Below are 17,661 nucleotides of genomic sequence, written 5' to 3'. Positions count from 1 at the left end.
ATGTTCAGGTCTGCTGCTTATTTGCTTTTACTGACAGTATTCCCACATTTTAGTTAGCTTGCCATAAATAGGTTTAAATTCTTTGTGAACTGTTTTGGTGTGTGACATTTTGATAACAATCCTCATATATTATTCTCTGCCATTGTACTGTAATAATTACAAACATCAGCTTATGGCTGGTTCAACCAAAATATGAAATCTCTATGATCTTTTGTTGACTGTATTTTGGATTTCTGCTTTAATAATTAATTTAGTATCGGGAGGAAAATAGCTTAACGATCAGCTGTGCATTCTTACCATCTTTACATACCTTTTCCAAAATGTGTACTAATGTCACAACTGGTGGCTTTACTTATTAAAGCAGTTTGTTTGCAGGACAAACCTCTTATGGGGTCTTTGCAAGCTAGAATTATCAGTGGTTTGTAGCATCACCTAGTGACCATATAATAAAAAACACACTGTATCCTTTACGTTTGTTTCCTGGGTAGCATTGTCAGTTGGATAAATTGATTAATTGGAGGTGGTGATGAGGGGCATCCTGGATGCTTTGCACCTAATACCAGATTTCTAAAATTGGTATTGTGGCTCAACAAAAACAAAACCTCCTGCTAAATAGTGTGTTTACCAACAGGTCTGTGGTGGAGACAAGCCATACATCGCTCCGGCGGACCTAGAGAAGAAGCACCAGGACGCAAAGGATGTGTGTATAAAGCAGTTCCGTTCTGTGAAGAAGATGGGAGGAGAGGAATTCTGTCGCCGGTACCAGGAACAACTAGAGGCCGAGATAGAAGAATCCTATGCAAACTTCATGAAACACAATGACGGCAAAAACATCTTCTATGCTGCTCGCACACCTGCCACTTTGTTTGCCGTCATGTTTGCCATGTACATTATCTCAGGACTGACTGGTTTCATTGGCCTGAACTCTATAGCAAACATTTGTAACCTGATCATGGGATTAGCACTACTGTCCTTCTGCATCTGGGCTTATGTGAAGTACTCGGGAGAGTTCCGCGATCTGGGAACCTTAATAGATCAGATTGCTGAAATTATATGGGAGCAGGTTAGTATGTCCAGTCATATTGCTACCTATAGCTGTTCATTAGGTACTGTTACTCAAATGTTAACTAAAAAAACTTCCTGATTGTTCTTTTTTTGGCCTTGGTATTAGGGTGCCTTATAATGAAATGGGAAATGTTTCTAGTATTTATATGTTTTGTGTTTCCTGTTACCCTGTTACCCCAGTGTCTATATAATGACGAGTTGTATTGTAAATGCAATTAATTCTAGCACATTCCTCACCAAGAAAAGTTATGACGAGTCTATTCCAAATATTAGGACCATTTCTTGCAGGATGTAATATGGAGGTAAATCATGTGACCTAAAAATTACCACTTAATTGCTTTCTGTAGGTTTCAGTTTCTTGCTGAGCAGATATAAGTAATGTGCCCGAGTCAGTACAATCCAGAATATACAGTGCTATGCAAGTGACTACCAGAATAATACAAACCATTCACTCACCATATTCTATCTGAAGCAGGGAAGGGTTAGAATCACTTTTTATTTACCACAGTGTGTCCTCTTCTTTGGTGGTAATTGCTGTGGTACAATGTCCTAAACACAGCAGGAAGTGATTAGAAATTCCCTTTTAGACAGTGTAGTTAAAACTTTAACTGGAAGCAGGTAAGTGTAGTTCCTAATGGGACTAATTCTGGTAACGTCTGTATTGTTGGTCACCAGGACAAAATTAAAGCAAAAACAAGACATGGACAGCAGTAAAAACCTAACATTAGTTTTGACCATTCTCCGTTGTCTATTCAGGCTCCTAAAAACTGCTACTGGGGGAGATTTATCAAGAGATTTGTGTCCTGTGTATCCCATGCAGATAATATGCAGATCTAGTAAAATAATGTAATGTTTGCTTTACTTTTAACTGAAGCAACAAATCCTTTTCTACCAGTTTTTTTTTTTTTTAAGCAATCCTTAAAATTTAAATTTTTGAATATTCAATAAAATGTATCTTTTTTTTATTTTCATTTAATTTTTTTGTGCATTTTAAATTGGAAATGCTTTCATTAACAACCTTGTTTTGTTTTTGTTTTTACACCAATTTTTTTCTTCCTGACTTGAACCTTTTTAGAAACAAGTCAATTAAATCTGTGACTTCAATTCCATTGACATTTTTGCACTACTGGAACATTGCCATCTTTTGGTATTTAAAAAAAATAATACAGAAAACAAAACAGCCCTTAACCCTTTTATTGTTAAAACAACATTCCCCCAAGAAGGCTTTGTATATATTACTCCTGGAATAAGCTACATGCTGACATTTTCAGATTTAGGGGGGAAGCAGCTCCACACCTCATTGCGTGAGGGAATCTACAATGTAACGCTTCTAAGGGAAAAATGCAGCCATGCTGGAAATTTTGCTGTCATATCAAAATATTACACTGCATTTTAATAAGCAAAATAATTTTATCTTTCTATTCATTTTTTTTTCAATTTTTTTTCATTCTATTTTTGAGTAATCTTATGACACTATTGATAAATCTCTCCCACTTACAAATTCTTAAAAAAAATAGCTTTTTTATGTGGTCATCACACTTCATTACCCCATCTGTGATATATATTTTCTATTATGTGTTCATTGGATTGTATGGTTGAAAATGCCTGAATTTGAGGGTCCCCCGGCAGTAGTTTTCTGTACAAGAGAAAAGTCATAAACCTCTTGGTATAACACATTTAGAAGGAGCATATTTTTTTAGTATGTAACATTTCTGTGTGACTTTTCTCTGTATGTTCTCTTCAGTAGGGGTTTGTTTTGCGGTCTCCTTACTCGGTATAGATAAATATATTCCTATATGGCCAGCTTAGAGCAAACCTGTACTGAGTAAAACATGAAAAAACCCACTAAGATCTCCTTACAGAATTTTGGTCTAAACTCCAATTCAACTGCATGTGAGCGGGTTCGAACCACTTGGTGCAAGCGTTTGTGTTGCCCCTGTCCCCCCTGGAAGGGACATGTTACTTCTGGCCTTGCACTCTCATTTCTTCCTCTGGAGCAAGATAACTCATCCGCATGACAAAGCGTATATCAAACAATGCCAATGACTCTGAAAAACTGCACATGGCTGCATATAGCGGCACCCAGGAGCTGCTAACCATTCAACTAAGTTTGAAATGGACCTAATGCATGCTATTAAGAGGGGGTTATTTTTAGGATGGCCTACAGGTTTTTTGCCCTTCAGTCTCTATCTCTTTGCAGACAGCAATATATAACCTATTGGTACTAGGCCTAATGTGTCTTTTAAAGGACTCAAGGCAAATGATTTGTATTTATTTTAAATACAACTAGTATGTGTGTAAGAATTGGACTATTAGCCTATGCTAAAGGATGGTAAACATCTCTAAGGAGCACATGGTTGACCTCATCTGTGTTCAGCTGTTCCTTCATCGTCCAATTAGCAGCCTTAGCAGAAGTCTGTGTTCAGCATTACTGACTAAAGAATTACAAATCCATTAGCAGGTAGACCTGTTCACATAAATTCTGTTTAGCTTCTTGCTCTTAATAAAATATTATTTTATATAATTATTCTTACACACATCCTGAAAACAAAAAAAGTTCAAAGTGCCCTTTTTACTGGAAAACGTAGCTTTGATCTGCCGTCTTTGAATCAATGTAAAATGCAAATATTGGGTGTTCTGTGCTTCTAGCTGGCAATATTTTCAGAGAAAAACGTTTATCCATTTCTGTTCTATTACAATTTCTCTGTTTCTATATAATTAGGGTAAGTATGGTACAGCAGCTCATTCAGCATGGGAGAAGGGAGTTTTGTATATTTCCCTTCTAATCTCTCTACTTTTCCTACTAATGTTGTTCTCACGTTGCTAATCACATAACAATTTTTTTCTTACCTTTCTCTTTTCACTCTGCTTCACAGAGGAGTCCCAAGAAGGTAAGGTGCTGTCATCATTCTGCAGGGCATAGCTCAGGACTGAATGGCATATGCAGTATAATGTTCTCATGCTGGAGGTCCTATGGGTGCCACATTTGGTACATTTAACCATCTGCTTTGTAGAAGATCTCCGATTGGCAGTTGGCTGGTGAACAAGCCACAAACCAGTAAAATGGTTCAGCTAACGGTTTTAGATAGCTGTGTTCCACGTTAGGGTGAGATTTATCAAGCAAATACAGCTATGCCTCATTTGTGAAAACATTTTAAACATCAGCCCCTAAAGCCAGAACAGTCAGGTAGATTTCTCATGGTGCTGGCAACAGTTTTGCTCAGACCTAAGAGAGCAGAGCTTAATTTATATTGATGTGGTGCTACATCTAAGCAACAGAAGAAATTATTCATGAATCATACCGCCATTTTATAGTATATCCGTTACCTTTATCTCTTACCAATTGTGCCAATTATCATTTTGTGACATTGATTCTGGAGTGAGCAGTGCTCTTACTTCCACTGAGTTCATGCAAAGCAGCGGAAGAAGATTAGTGCCTGGATTATGAGGACAAGTGCCAGTACACAACCAAGTGAATCTGTATTAGCCTAAATTTGCAAAGCATCATTGCTATTGCAAATCTATATTTTATTGCTTGTGTATCTCTGTGAAATGGCAGGAAGTGGATTAGGGACAGTGAGACCTTAATAATGCAAGAATTAGAGAAAACTGAACCCTTCAAGGGATAACCGGTATGGGTAATAATTATCCCCAAAGCATATTTATAACAATATTCTGTATACAGGTTCTCTTTAAAATAGCAGCCCTCATGGCAGGTAATCTATACTATACTTTACTTACACTCTACTATTGTATGTTACTAATATCTTTAAAAAAAAAAAGTGAATTCAGATGAGACTGCTTCTGTCCTATAATTTACAGCATAAACGGTGGCGTAAATTATTAGACCACAGCCAATCAGAGATGATTCCTTTCAGAACTGAGCTGTGCCTCCTCATTCCCCCTTTATCCTCCTCTATGGGCTTTCTGTATCTAATTAACCACTTCATGTTCCAGGTCTTTTCCAAACTCTATGAAGTTTGTAAACGTCGACTTCCTCGCCAAGCTTTCACCTTCAAACAAAGACACAGAAAGTCATCAAACAATAACAAGAAGAAAAATTAAAGCGTACATTCCTCTTTTCTTTGCTTCTCACATTTTGTTTTTTAATCCTGGGACAGTTATGAAAAGCTGGTGTAACAAGCTTATTACAAGTTCCTGAGTTCTTAAAGGGCTGTGTCTGGAAACCAGTGTGCCTCCAGCTGATCATTCTCAGCATGCTTTGCCAGCTGGAGAGTCACCGGTTCCCTGCCCTTGGCGTATGGAAATATGCTATATGTACTATTCATTTATTATCCACAACCAAATTTACAGGGTGAGAGGTTGTTTTAGGAGCACAAGTTCTATCATATCTTCATTTTTATTTTTTAGTTTATTTTCCTTTGTTTACATTGCATGTTTGTTTTATGCCTTATGTTTTATTTTTCATCTTTTTTTTTTCTTTTATTGCATTTTTTTTGGTTATACCAGGTGTTGAAGCCACTAAGTGATAACTTCATGGAAGATAACATAAGACAAAGTGTGACAAACTCAATCAAGGCAGGTCTTACAGAACAAGTGACTCAAGCTGCCCGGCTAAAGACAGATTGACAATCCATTTCTCCAAACGCATCCTTCCCTAGCCAATGCTTGTTTTGTACAATGACAACTCTAAAGATAAACTCAACAAACCAAAGTTTACAGTTAGATGGAAATAGAAACTGATTCATTGAAATGCTGCCACTCTTCTTTTCTCCCTGTGGATTAGCTACTTAGGTCTTTCTTTTTAGCAGTCATGGGTGCTGCTCTGCCCCCTAGTGGCAACAATTGGTCAGTGCACTGGCGGTGCTTCTGCACTTGATATGAAACGATTAACACATCTTAGCTACGTTCATATCCGTTTTCCCTCCCTGTTCAACATAAATGATGCTCTTTTTAAAGAATGAATGTAGTGTCAATGTATAAATTTTAATATTTATATTCCATGATAGTTAGGATGTTTATCATAGATTGGGTTATAAAGCAATCTCCTGATGAATTCACTGCCTTTGGTAAACGTTCCCTTTTCACATACAGTATACATGCAGTCATGGCTTGATACCAAGGAACTTTTTTTTTTTTTTTGACAAATGCCTTTTTTTTTTTTTTTTTTTTAATCTAAGAACCTGCCATAACATAGGGGCATATCAGGGGAGATGGGGCAGTGGATTTTGCTCCCCCTATCCGTTTAGCCTTCATGTATATACTGTATGCCGTTAATTTTATTGGGGGTGGTTGGGGCACAATCCATCCAGAAACATAGCCTACAGCTTTAGAAGCTAAGATCATCTGTACAGCATTTAGTTATTTTCTATACAAGATCAGATAGGGCATGTATATGATATATAAATAATATAAATACCAATTTTGTATCAAGTTTTTTGTAGTCTATGCCAAATCCCGGTTCTGTGGTAGGCTAAGTGGAGTCCCTGCTCGGGGACCGTTTGTGGCTCATGTAAGTGTGTGAATGCATCAACCAATCTGAAGTTTTGATATATTTGTGATATTTACCTGCCTTGAGCACTGCTGTCTCAGCCCAAGGGGTGGAGAAGAAAATGAGCATTTTTGTTGTGAATCTATTTGTCCTGTTTAAAATTTAAAGCTGTTTCCTGTAATTTATTTTCAGTATAATTAAAATCTGTTGTATATATGGCAAAACAAGCAATGGTCTTTTCCTCTTTTGAGTAAAGTGGTTTATTATAACAAAAATGTTTCAATAATAAATTGTAAAAATTTTAGAAAACAATTGGTTTCTCAAGTGTAAACTAGACATATGTTTCCATTGTGCAGTTGCAGAAGTTTGTGCCCATTCTCTATTACTGTATAAATACTGTGCAGATCAGTGATATGAAACATAAACTCCAGCACAGTGTGGAGAGAGAAGTGGATGGTAGATTACATTGAAGCAGTCTGGAGAATGTGACATATTTCAACACACAGGGTAAAGAGCTGAATGTAACAACACAGTATATAGAGAGAAGTTCAGAGTATGGAGCATACAAAATAAAGTTCAAATTGACATACCATATCGAGCGAAGTCAGCTGTCGTATATAATGGATATCACAACATATCAGGGAGGGAAGTCCAGAGTATACAACACTTTTTATTCTAACCAAGCATTTAGGTGTATGTTGTGGTAGTCAGCATTCCTTAAATATATACGTTTCCGCATGAGAACCACGCAATGAGCCTTTAGCAATGAAATGTCAGCAGCAGTGAGTATGATCCCCTACATCGGGGTTTCTCAACCTTTTTAAAACGGGGGAACCCTTAAAATAACTTTCAGGTCTTCAGTTCACAGTATGTGGTGGTCAGTGTGAGGATGGCAAGATAGCCAAAAAAAGAGTTACAAATTTCTTACTGCTCGAGGAACCCCCAGCAACCTCTGGTCGGTTGAAGGTATTAATATGCAGTGTTTAATTCCTTCAGTATGTGGCCTGACCACCAACTCCCAATGGAATGACACTGTGTAGAATCAATCCTAATGTGCAAATTCTGTACTACAATTGGACCAGCATCAGCGCTCCAATGCTTTCCACATGGCAATGAGTCTAGCACTGTCAACCATCCCATAAGAAGCTGTCATTGCTAAACTAAACTTCTAAACAATACGAATTATCTGCATATGAAACCTCTTTTGGCTTTAGTAGTGTCAGTCACACATATAAAATAAGCATGCAGATATGTGGCAATGAGCTGCTTGCACACTTGAGATACATTACATACTTATTCTGGGGGTTAATGGTTTAGAATGTATTAAAAGGCAGGGCATCAGAACATCAACCAGGTATTTTGTTTTTTTTTTTTTGTCAGAAATGGGAGCTGACATCTCAGTGAAAGATCCGATTTAACAATGTTTTGCTGCTCTTGCAGTATTCAGACTGAAACAGTAGAGTGGTGTTATATTACTTAAAGTAGGGTAAAAGCTCCATCCAGTATAAATTGCTGTGTGTTCATACTGGGGAGATTTCCCTACTTCCTGTCCAAGATTCATAAAAGAAAGCCTCCCCAAAGTGAGTTAAAATCCCACCAGTTACCAGCACTAGAAGATATTCTCTGCACCGTTATGGTGACAAATTTAGGAATGATCTCCTAAAGCTGGATTTTCTTAAGGAAGCATAGCCACTCCACTCCTCTTTACAAAATACTTCTACTGCTGTGAGTTGTCAAATAGAAATATTGTGTGGACTAAAATTTTATATCGGAACAATCTCCTAACTTCCTTCAATGAACTTCCTCTGCTACACACAAATTCCAAGCAGTGTTGTCAGCCTTGCTGGACTGATAAGTTTTCTTCTTTTGTGCATAATTCCTCTTAGTAACGGGTTTGCCAACATCACAAAGAATGCAAAAAAAGTAGGTTTTGTTGGGAAGAGGAAGGTTCTATAATGTAGTCCAGCAGCAGGGCTGACCTTGCTGAGATTGAAGATGCTCCATAAATATTAACTAAATATTCCAGCCTTCCATAAAGACAATCTTAAACTGATTAGGTGTGTTCTATTTCATATATAGATTTCAGTCACTTATCCATTCCTTCAGTCACAATTACGGTTTCAGAATCTTTTTTGCAGTATTTTAGATCTTAAGAAGTTTCTTCCATATCTGAAGATTCTTCCGAATTTTCTTCTACAAGGAGGGCCAAGTGGCATATTTGATTTAAATGGTGACCTTAGGTTAGTGTGGCCTGGGAGTGGAGGGGCAGTTCTCCAGTATGGCTTAGAATGAGTCTATGGTATGTATGAATTCTCATTTTAGATTTTACATTTAGCCAGTTACACCTTCATGAAAGGGTCTTAACACACAAATGTCTATAAATTGCTGCCACAGAATGCTTCTTCCATGAGTTAGGAAGTTTTGTGTTGCAGTTACTGAATTACCAGTTATATGAGACAGCCCTGTAAGATATGATATAATAAAAAGACCCCCACCTACCACAAGACCAACCACACTTTGTCATCTTCACTTTATCATCAATTGATAAAGGGGGACCCAACATTTAAAAACAATCCCTAGAAACCTGTGGAGCCAGTGCTTTACAATGCTGCATTTTGACCTTTAAAGTCTTACAATAAGCCTGTGTCTCCCCTCAAGTCATTTGAGAAGCCTTCCCATGATACCCAACACACTGGAGCACCACTTGGTCACTTTCTTGCACCATCCAGACCCATTTACATAGTTGTGACCTGGTAACAGTAGCATCAAAGTTATGACCCCAGAGCCTCACAATCCATGGGAATGTTGCCAGCGTCCTGATACAGTTCTGGGAAAAGTGAGGGCCTGGTCTATGCCACTGGCATGACATGCAGGGGTATCATGTCTGGCACCAAAGCCAAAGTCCCTCTTAGGGAAGAAGCTCTGCCAGGCATAAGGTTCAGAGAAAAAAAAAAAAGGGACATTTCTAGGAGTGGATTGTAAGTAGGTTATACACCGAGGGGGAACGGGTAACTAAAAAAGGTGCACACAACTCATTGTACTATAGTAAAAGTTGTTCTCTAGTTTTTAATTTAACAAAAAATTTTCATAGTAACAGTAGTGAATTATTTATTTTTAAAGCCTTTCAATGATATATGCACACTCTTTAAAGTCTCAATACACCAAAGTTTGGAGATTTGTATTTATTGAAAAATCACCAAATACAATATTTACAATATTCGGCTTTATAGTAGGAGTTAAATAAAAATAGAAGGGTCACAATAAAAACCATCGTCTACAAAATAAACCAAACTCAAAGTAAAATGTAATGTCCGACAGGGCTGTCCAGGCCTCCATGGAATCATCACTCTTTAAATGAGATCAGCAACTGTTGAAAGAAGGCAGAGTAACTTACACATATTTGTCAAACATAACATGCGAAACGTGTATTCTGTGCTATGCGAGGCAACCAATTACTGTCTTTACAGATACTTGCAAGTATGTTTACTAATAAAGTTATCGATAGTTAATAAAATGTTTTTATTACACTTAAAATATAAAATCAATGCATAACGTATATACGTACCATTCATGGGCATTTCATCAATCTGAGTAGAGTAGTACTGCTCAATGTCTCTCAAGATACGAATGTCATCATTCTTTACAAAGTTAATGGCCACACCTTTTCTGCCATAACGTCCTGAACGACCAATCCTGAAATTAAAGAAGACAAACTGTTAAAAACGTGCTCCCAGACTAAGACAAACAACATGCAGAAACTACACAAAAAACCTACCTGTGGATATACAATTCTCTGTTGTTGGGGAGGTCATAGTTAATAATCAGGGAAACCTGTGGCACATCCAGTCCTCTGGCCCACACATCAGTGGAAATCAGAACTCGACTAAAACATAAAAATAGATAAAATGTAATTTTCCAGAGCGTACACAAGTTTAATGAATGTTTCCAATACAAAACACAGCAAAAAGGATAATAAAAAATTCTGTAATACAAACCTGGCACCCGATCGGAATTCTTTCATAATGGATTCTCGCTCTTTCTGTGGCATGTCACCATGCATTGAAGACACTGTAAAATTGGCCTCTCTCATTTTCTCAGTCAACCAATCCACCTAAATACAAAGAGCATAAAGAACATCAAAACTTTACAAGAACATTTTCCTACACAAATAATAAAAAGTGACCAATCTATGGGTTGCTTTCCAACAATAGACGCAGCCCAAATAAAGCGAATGGGAATGTACTACAAAGGCACAGGCAATAAATGGTGAGTGTCAGCGCTCAGTGCCTGAATCTAAGCAAATTTAATGTAAAGTCGGGGGGTGGGCAAGTTCACGTCAGTTTCAAAAGTGAGGGAATAGGGCTATTTCATCTAAAGCATAGATTAGGTAGAGGAAAAAAAAATAATGGGTTTTTGCTGTTTTCTTGTTAGCATATCGTTGATTTTCAGCTTTTATTTCTCCACAATGTGATAAATATTAAAAGCGCACAAAATAATTTTCTACAAACCTTTCTTTTTGTATTGCAGAAGATCACAGCCTGTGTGATTGTAAGTGTGTCGTACAAATCACACAAAGTGTCAAACTTCCATTCTTCTCTTTCCACCGCCACGAAAAACTGCTTAATTCCTTCCAATGTCAACTCATCACTGAAAAGGAATAAAGATATTACAATATTGGAGTTGTAAAGTCTGAAAGCAAATTTGTCAATACTTACAGAACGAATTAAAAATAGAACCCTGGTGTTATTTACCAAGTTATTCCCCAGTCAATATATCTAAAATTTCCTGACATATAGTTGTACAGGTAGCCCCCGGGTTAAGGACATCTGACATACGGACGCCTCCTAGATATCAATGTGGCGTCCCCCGCTGTGTGCAGAACGGAGACTTGGCCTTTGCATAACTTGAAGAAATCTTTTGCTAAACACAACTGAGGTTGTGGTGATCTTAGGAGGATGAGCTCTTTCTGCAGCCTCATGTCATTTCTTTTTTGCATATCAACGCACTGCTTGCTCCAGAAGTTAATGAATGTCTGAAAGTCTAGGCTCTATAAAGAATTTTTTTTTTTTTTGCTTTGTTTGTGATTAATTTACAGTGAGGATTTCTATACAGTAACTGACACCACACTGCCTAATATATTGAGAGAAACATGTGTCCTTGCTGCATTTATTAAAATAACGTACCTGTTCTGAGTTCCATACAAATTCAACCTATGAACAAACCTACAGTCCTTTTCGTCTGTAACCCGTACCTCTCATATGTGAGGTCTACCTGTATCTCTTTAGTTCCTATTAAAAGTAATGACGCGTTCTGCCATCTAGTGGCCAATCTCAAAAATGCAGTTGACAATAGAAAATGCTAGTAAGCGAAAATATGAACAAATCTGCAGCAAATTGACGGGAATAATTTATGAATAGAGCCATAAACTTCAGGTACCCTTGCAAGGTCAAATGTGCAACTAGATTTCACAGATTAATATGAAACAACAAATCAGACATTATTGTACTTCATACTGCTATTGTGGACCCTTAGTGAGAATTCTAGTTGTCCATCTGCAATGCTGACCTACAAACTTGAATACTTTGATGAATCGCTGATCTGCAACAACTCATAAGGCCTTTTCTGCATACTTCCACGATAACTACCATCATTTTGAAGAAAAGGAAATTTTACCTCAAGCACAAGATAAGTTGTACTATGTAGCTATGCAAACCTAAATTATGAGGTCAGGTAAAGCAGCAATTATTAGACTATGGTTAATCTTTTATATCCATCTCACACAAAGAAAACTGAAGTACATAAAGGACAAAAAAAAAAAAAAAAAAAGATTTTTTTCATGATATTGTAAAGAAAAATACCAAATTTTTGCATAAATCAAATTGTGACCGTTTCCATTTAAGGGCTTTGAGAATGCTATTTAAACTTGCTACAACTTAGAAATGCTTGCTGAAATACATTCTACTTATGTAAAAGGATCTGGAAAAATAACCAGAGAGACAAAGTTTTTAGGAAAGCGTATTTACCGTTTCACTAGGATACGGATGGGATCAGTCATGAACTTGTTGGTCATTTCCAGGATCTCATGTGGCAAAGTGGCGCTGATTAGGACAACCTGAGTGGCGGGAGGTAGGTACCTATATACATCATAAATCTGTTCCTTGAAACCTGCAAGACAAACATACCAGATGTTGATAAAGGAATAAAAATGGTGAAAAAAAAAATCAAGGGGGACCAAGCATTCAAAAGTAAAATATCGATTTCAATCTGGTTGGGTTTACAATTTACAGTAAATTTACTGTATACTATATAATATATAATACTAGGAACTTATTTTTAACACATGGACAGCAAATCATACATATCACAGAGCAGTACTATTAAAGGTTGTTTTTGTATCCCTTTAATTAAACATTCAAGAGAATAGCTTTAGAAAAGATGTCTGCTTAAAGCTTACCTTTATTAAGCATCTCATCAGCTTCATCCAAAACGAGCATTTTTATGGCACGTGTTCTTAAACTTCTTCGGCGAATCATATCTGTGCACAACAACAATGAACATTAACATACCAGCTATATAAAAGAGACAGAGCTTAGAGATTTATGCCCAAATGTTAATCTTTTTTTACCATCAACTTACCAAAAACACGTCCAGGTGTTCCAGCAACAACATGCTGCCCATAATCTAGCTTTCGGATATCTTCACCAACATTGGTCCCTCCAATACACGCATGACACTGCACATTCATGTAATCTCCCAAAGCAAGAAGCACCTGTGACAAGCAAGCAAATTAAATTATATGGGCCATATTGATTGATTGTGTGCAAGTGTAGAAGCTATTTATCGCAAAAAGAAAAATCACAGGTTCAAGAATATTTTGTATAATGCTAATAAACTCCTACCTTCTGGATCTGTCCTGCCAATTCTCTGGTTGGTGCCAAGATTAAAGCCTGTGTTTCACGAACCTAGAAGAAAAACAAAACATGTACATTCAATCATAAATAAAACCAGGCACTTTTAAAGTAAAGGCTGTTTTAAGCTTTTGTTACAATAGCCAAATAATCTAGGTCTATATTGCAAATGAACAGGATTATTAATTCTGCTGGCAGGAAGGAGGAAAGTATTTTCATTGTTTGCCCCGTGTTTTATCCAGCTATACCAGTGTAAGAAGAGAGTGGGTTCTGTGCAAAATTGTCACAGTTAAACTCTAATGAACTGGAACAAATAGCAAATATGACATTTTATAGAATTACATATGACAATCCCACACAGACCAACTTGTGAAAAGAGATTTCTATAAAATACCAATGCAACTATGAAAATAGTAATAATTGCATACACAAATAAAAATCTTCGCTTAGATGGTTTGTATGCTTTTTTTATTCCCGTAACATGCTTGGGTGAGCTTTGCATAAAAAGGTTAAAGAAATGGTACTAGTAATATACGGGTAAAAGATAAGTCATAATATCATTAAAACATAGGTCAAATAGTATATTTACCTGAATATCCAAACATTGTAGAACAGACACACAAAATGTTGCTGTTTTACCGGTACCAGACTGAGACCTGCAAGAAAGAAAAGAAAGAAAAAAAAAAGAAACATTCAGTCAAGGTAAATTAAAACCATTATAGGAAAGGGCAGATAATGCAACCAAGCAAATAGGTATTTTTTTCAGAATAAGGGAGCAAGAAGTCCAAATTAGACAAAATACATCCAGAATTACTAATTTCTGGATTTACACAGGCACCCTTGCCAATATGGGAAGAAGTGAATACTTCCATGAAAAAAGAAGGTTAGCCAACAATATTTGCAATTATCCTGTGTATTTTTCATCATCATTGGGGATATTTTAAGCCAATGGCAATAAAACCCTTAACACAACAAACTTCTCCCCAGGTCTATAAATATATATTTACATAGAAGTGCAAAAAATCCTTATTACTTACTGTGCTATTACATCTCTTCCTTTAATAATCTGCTTGATTGCTCTTTGTTGGATAGCTGATGGTTTCTCAAACCCTAAAAGAAATTATTAGCATTGTCAATATGAAGATGAAAAACTATTTTTCAACATATCTCAACAAATGAGAAACTTTACAGGATGCCCCAAAAAGCTTATGATTACAAATTGGTATTTATGACTTTGTCATCCTCTCTTAGTACTGATATACATCAAGAGAGATATAGCACCACAATACATATCATAACATTTAATATGTGATTTTATAGAGTATAATTAAACTACTGGAGCACTGGCCTAGTGTACATTATTTATGTACACAGAAGGCAAACCATCAATAGGGCGATTGTATAAGGAAGTTCTAAACTATAGAAGACGTGAGAAAAGTTTAGAATCGGCAAAATTTCAAGCAAAGTAATCTAGTAAATCTGAGTGGCTGCAGAGTACTGAAATGTAGACCAGTGGTCGCCCACCTTTTCGGACCTAAAGACTAAATGAACAGAATCCGGACCATAAAGAATCCCCCCCCCCCCGAATTTTCTTGCGGACCACCAGTTAGAGACCGCTGGACTAGACTACATCCTGAGGCGACCAACCTTGAAGGGTAACCTCTGCAGAGCCCGAAAAGAAAGGCTACGTATACACTTGCAATGGTTCTGGCCCGATAATCGGCTCAGGGCGGATATGGGACGAGAATCTGGCGTGTGCACAGCGCCTGTCGTCCAAGCAAGGAACGATCCTAATGGAAGTGAAGGGGAGAGTGTGCAGCAGGGTGCCGCTCCACACAAACACAGGTTGTATACTCACATTAACTTGTGAGTGTACAACCCAACTCCTTAAAAAACAAAGAATGTATTTTCCACTAGAGAGGACACCTTGATCACATTTTTTTTTACTTTAGAAACTCACAGACCCCCAATAATGGATTAGGGTACTACATCTAAGATTCAGGTACCATGGAAAGGGTGACTTGACTGCTTACAGCCTCCAGGAAATAGGGGAATCTTCATCAGTTACCTGTGCAATACAAGGTTTGGACAATAAGGATAGCAGCTTTTTAAGCTCTTCGGGGCAGGGGCCTCTCCGCTTGTGTCACTGTCTGTGTGTCATTTGCAACCCCTATTTAAGCAAACCATCACAACTCAAATACAAATTAAAGTGTAGCTAAACTCAGAATTTTCACTTTACATAAAAGCGTAGACAACCCTTTTATAGTAAAAATTCTGTTTTTTAAAAAAGGGTGCAGCAGCACCCCCTCAATTCTTGATCGCCTAGGTGATCGAGAATGAATGGAAGCCCAAAGCCTCCCGGGAGGCTCTTGGCTGCTCCTTCTGCGCAAGCCTGTTCATCTTGGGCATGCGCAGAAGGAGCCCTTTCATCAATAGTGAGAAAATTGCCGATCTCATGCATTCACAGTGAGATTGGCAAGTTCTTTCCCAATCTTCGTCTCTCGATCTTGCACAGTGCGAGATCGGGTGACATAGGAAGAAGAATGCGGGAGCAGCAAGGAGAAGATGGCGGCACTGGGACGAAGACGGATAGCGGGACCCAATGAAAACAAAATACCAAATGACTGACTGCTCTGTGGGATTGAAGGTAAGTGTGATTTGATTGTTTTGGGTTTACTTACACTTTAAAAATCACCATCTACACATTGATGGAGTTCTTAGAACAATCACATCTAAAAAAAACCTTGGAGGATGCCTCCCAACATAGATCACTGCCAGATCATCTACAGCAGGGGTGCCCAACATCAGGATCACAATCTACGAGCAGATCGCAAAGGCAATGCCTTCCAAAATAAACTTTACCGTGTACGGGAGTTATAAAGTCCAAATACTGTTCCACCATGACTGATGATCATTTGGCTACCAGCAATTACTGTCCGGACTATGCAACTTTGGCTGGTTCTATTCAGTTTAAGACGTCATCAGGGTAAGGTAATGGCCAAAAGTTACAGAATTGTATTGTGCCAAACATGTTCATGCTGTTATGCAAGGTAAACAATATATATTTTATTATAAAGTATATTCGGTATATATATTTAAATATATGTTAACCTTTTTTTGTTGGTAGATCATTTTGATTTGGTCATTTTAAAAGTAGCTGGCGAGCCAAAAAAAGTGTAGGCACCCCTGATCTACAGGGTACAAAAGTTTCATCCGATTGTAATGATTTCTAAAGCTACGTACACACATCCAATGGTTTTCGCCAACGGTTCTCTCGTTCTCCGAACGACCGTCCTGGTGGATCCAAGGACGATCCTAATGGAACCGAAGGGAGGGAGCGCGCAGCGAGGTGCCGCTCCATCACTCTCCCCTCTCCATAGAGCAGAATGGTGCTGTATGTACAGCGCTCATCCATGCATCGTGTAGTCCTTAGTCGCTGGAACAGATCGTTATAGATCCTTTCCAACAACAATTATCACAGGTGTGTATGCGGCTTAGGAGCAGAATGAGAAGAACACAGGAAGATCGGGAGATACAAACAAATGGTGATCTATAATCTTTAAATCTGTCCGGGGCTTCTCAGGAATATCAGCCAACAATAGGAGAGCCGGCTCTGCTCTCTCACACACACACACACACACACACACACACACACAGTAGAGGAGTGAATGGCTCCATGTACCGGCAGTCAGCACTCACTGATATTTTACATTTTTATCAAGTAAAAGCCTATATAAGTTACACAGCCACCATGCATACAACTACAGCCTTCCGGGCCTAGTACCCCCGGGCCCCCTTACCATAAGCATAGATGCCCCGCAGCAAGTCCTCCCGCAGCCCCATGGTGTCGAAGGTTGGAGTCACATCCACCTCCTCGCTGGTCTCGAATTCTATCTTAGTCATGTCTTCATCCCTCAGGAGCCTCTTTCTCCCGGACCCGCTGGTCACCCCACCGGTTACCGCTGCTGCAGCGCTCGCCATTTCTCCACACAGACCCGACAGCACTAAGATAGAAACGTGCGAATAAGCTCGGCCCGCCTCAGACCTCTTCCTCTACCCAGCAGCCACCGCGATACACAAAGCCGGATACTCGTCAGCGAGTTAAGTAACCACGCTTCCTGAAACAACGCGAGACCAGTGTGACGTCACAGCGCCCTCTGTTATTGTTATGTGTGAAAGTAATAAATGCAGTTTAGGCGGCAAATATCTGAAGTGAATTTTTTAAACTATGTTTTC

The 17,661-nt window shown here is 38.1% G+C and overlaps 2 protein-coding genes across 2 annotated transcripts in view; one reads left to right on the top strand and one right to left on the bottom strand.

Moving 5' to 3' along the window:
• ATL2 (atlastin GTPase 2) overlaps positions 1-6,744 on the top strand; it is a gene marked incomplete in the record, with an annotated part of 38,342 nt that extends 31,598 nt beyond the window's left edge. Inside the window, 3 exon segments of the mRNA XM_072409449.1 lie at positions 632-1,063; positions 3,942-3,956; positions 5,023-6,744. Coding sequence (XP_072265550.1) covers positions 632-1,063; positions 3,942-3,956; positions 5,023-5,130 — 555 coding nt within the window.
• Positions 6,745-9,684: 2,940 nt separating this feature from the next.
• EIF4A3 (eukaryotic translation initiation factor 4A3) lies at positions 9,685-17,502 on the bottom strand. Its single transcript, XM_072409448.1, has 12 exons — positions 17,226-17,502; positions 14,463-14,535; positions 14,015-14,081; positions 13,417-13,479; positions 13,154-13,286; positions 12,972-13,052; positions 12,541-12,682; positions 11,026-11,164; positions 10,513-10,628; positions 10,293-10,400; positions 10,083-10,210; positions 9,685-9,884 (listed from the first exon to the last, which is right to left on the bottom strand). Exons 1-12 carry the CDS (start codon positions 17,404-17,406, stop codon positions 9,868-9,870), a joined length of 1,248 nt encoding a protein of 415 aa, XP_072265549.1. The 5' UTR covers positions 17,407-17,502; the 3' UTR covers positions 9,685-9,867.
• Between the last annotated feature and the right edge of the window lie 159 nt (positions 17,503-17,661).

Source organism: Pyxicephalus adspersus, chromosome 4, assembly GCF_032062135.1.
Source record: "Pyxicephalus adspersus chromosome 4, UCB_Pads_2.0, whole genome shotgun sequence".
NCBI classification, from domain to species: domain Eukaryota; kingdom Metazoa; phylum Chordata; class Amphibia; order Anura; family Pyxicephalidae; genus Pyxicephalus; species Pyxicephalus adspersus.
This window is presented reverse-complemented; position numbering and strand designations above follow the sequence as displayed.

Coding starts and splice junctions, on each gene's coding strand:
- EIF4A3 (XM_072409448.1), bottom strand. CDS start 17,406: ATGGCGAGCGCTGCAGCAGCGGTAACCGGTGGGGTGACCAGCGGGTCC. Junction 14,082..14,462: donor GGAAGAGATGTAATAGCACA/GTAAGTAATAAG, acceptor TCTTTCTTGCAG/GTCTCAGTCTGGTACCGGTA. Junction 12,683..12,971: donor TGATGAGATGCTTAATAAAG/GTAAGCTTTAAG, acceptor TTTGTCTTGCAG/GTTTCAAGGAACAGATTTAT.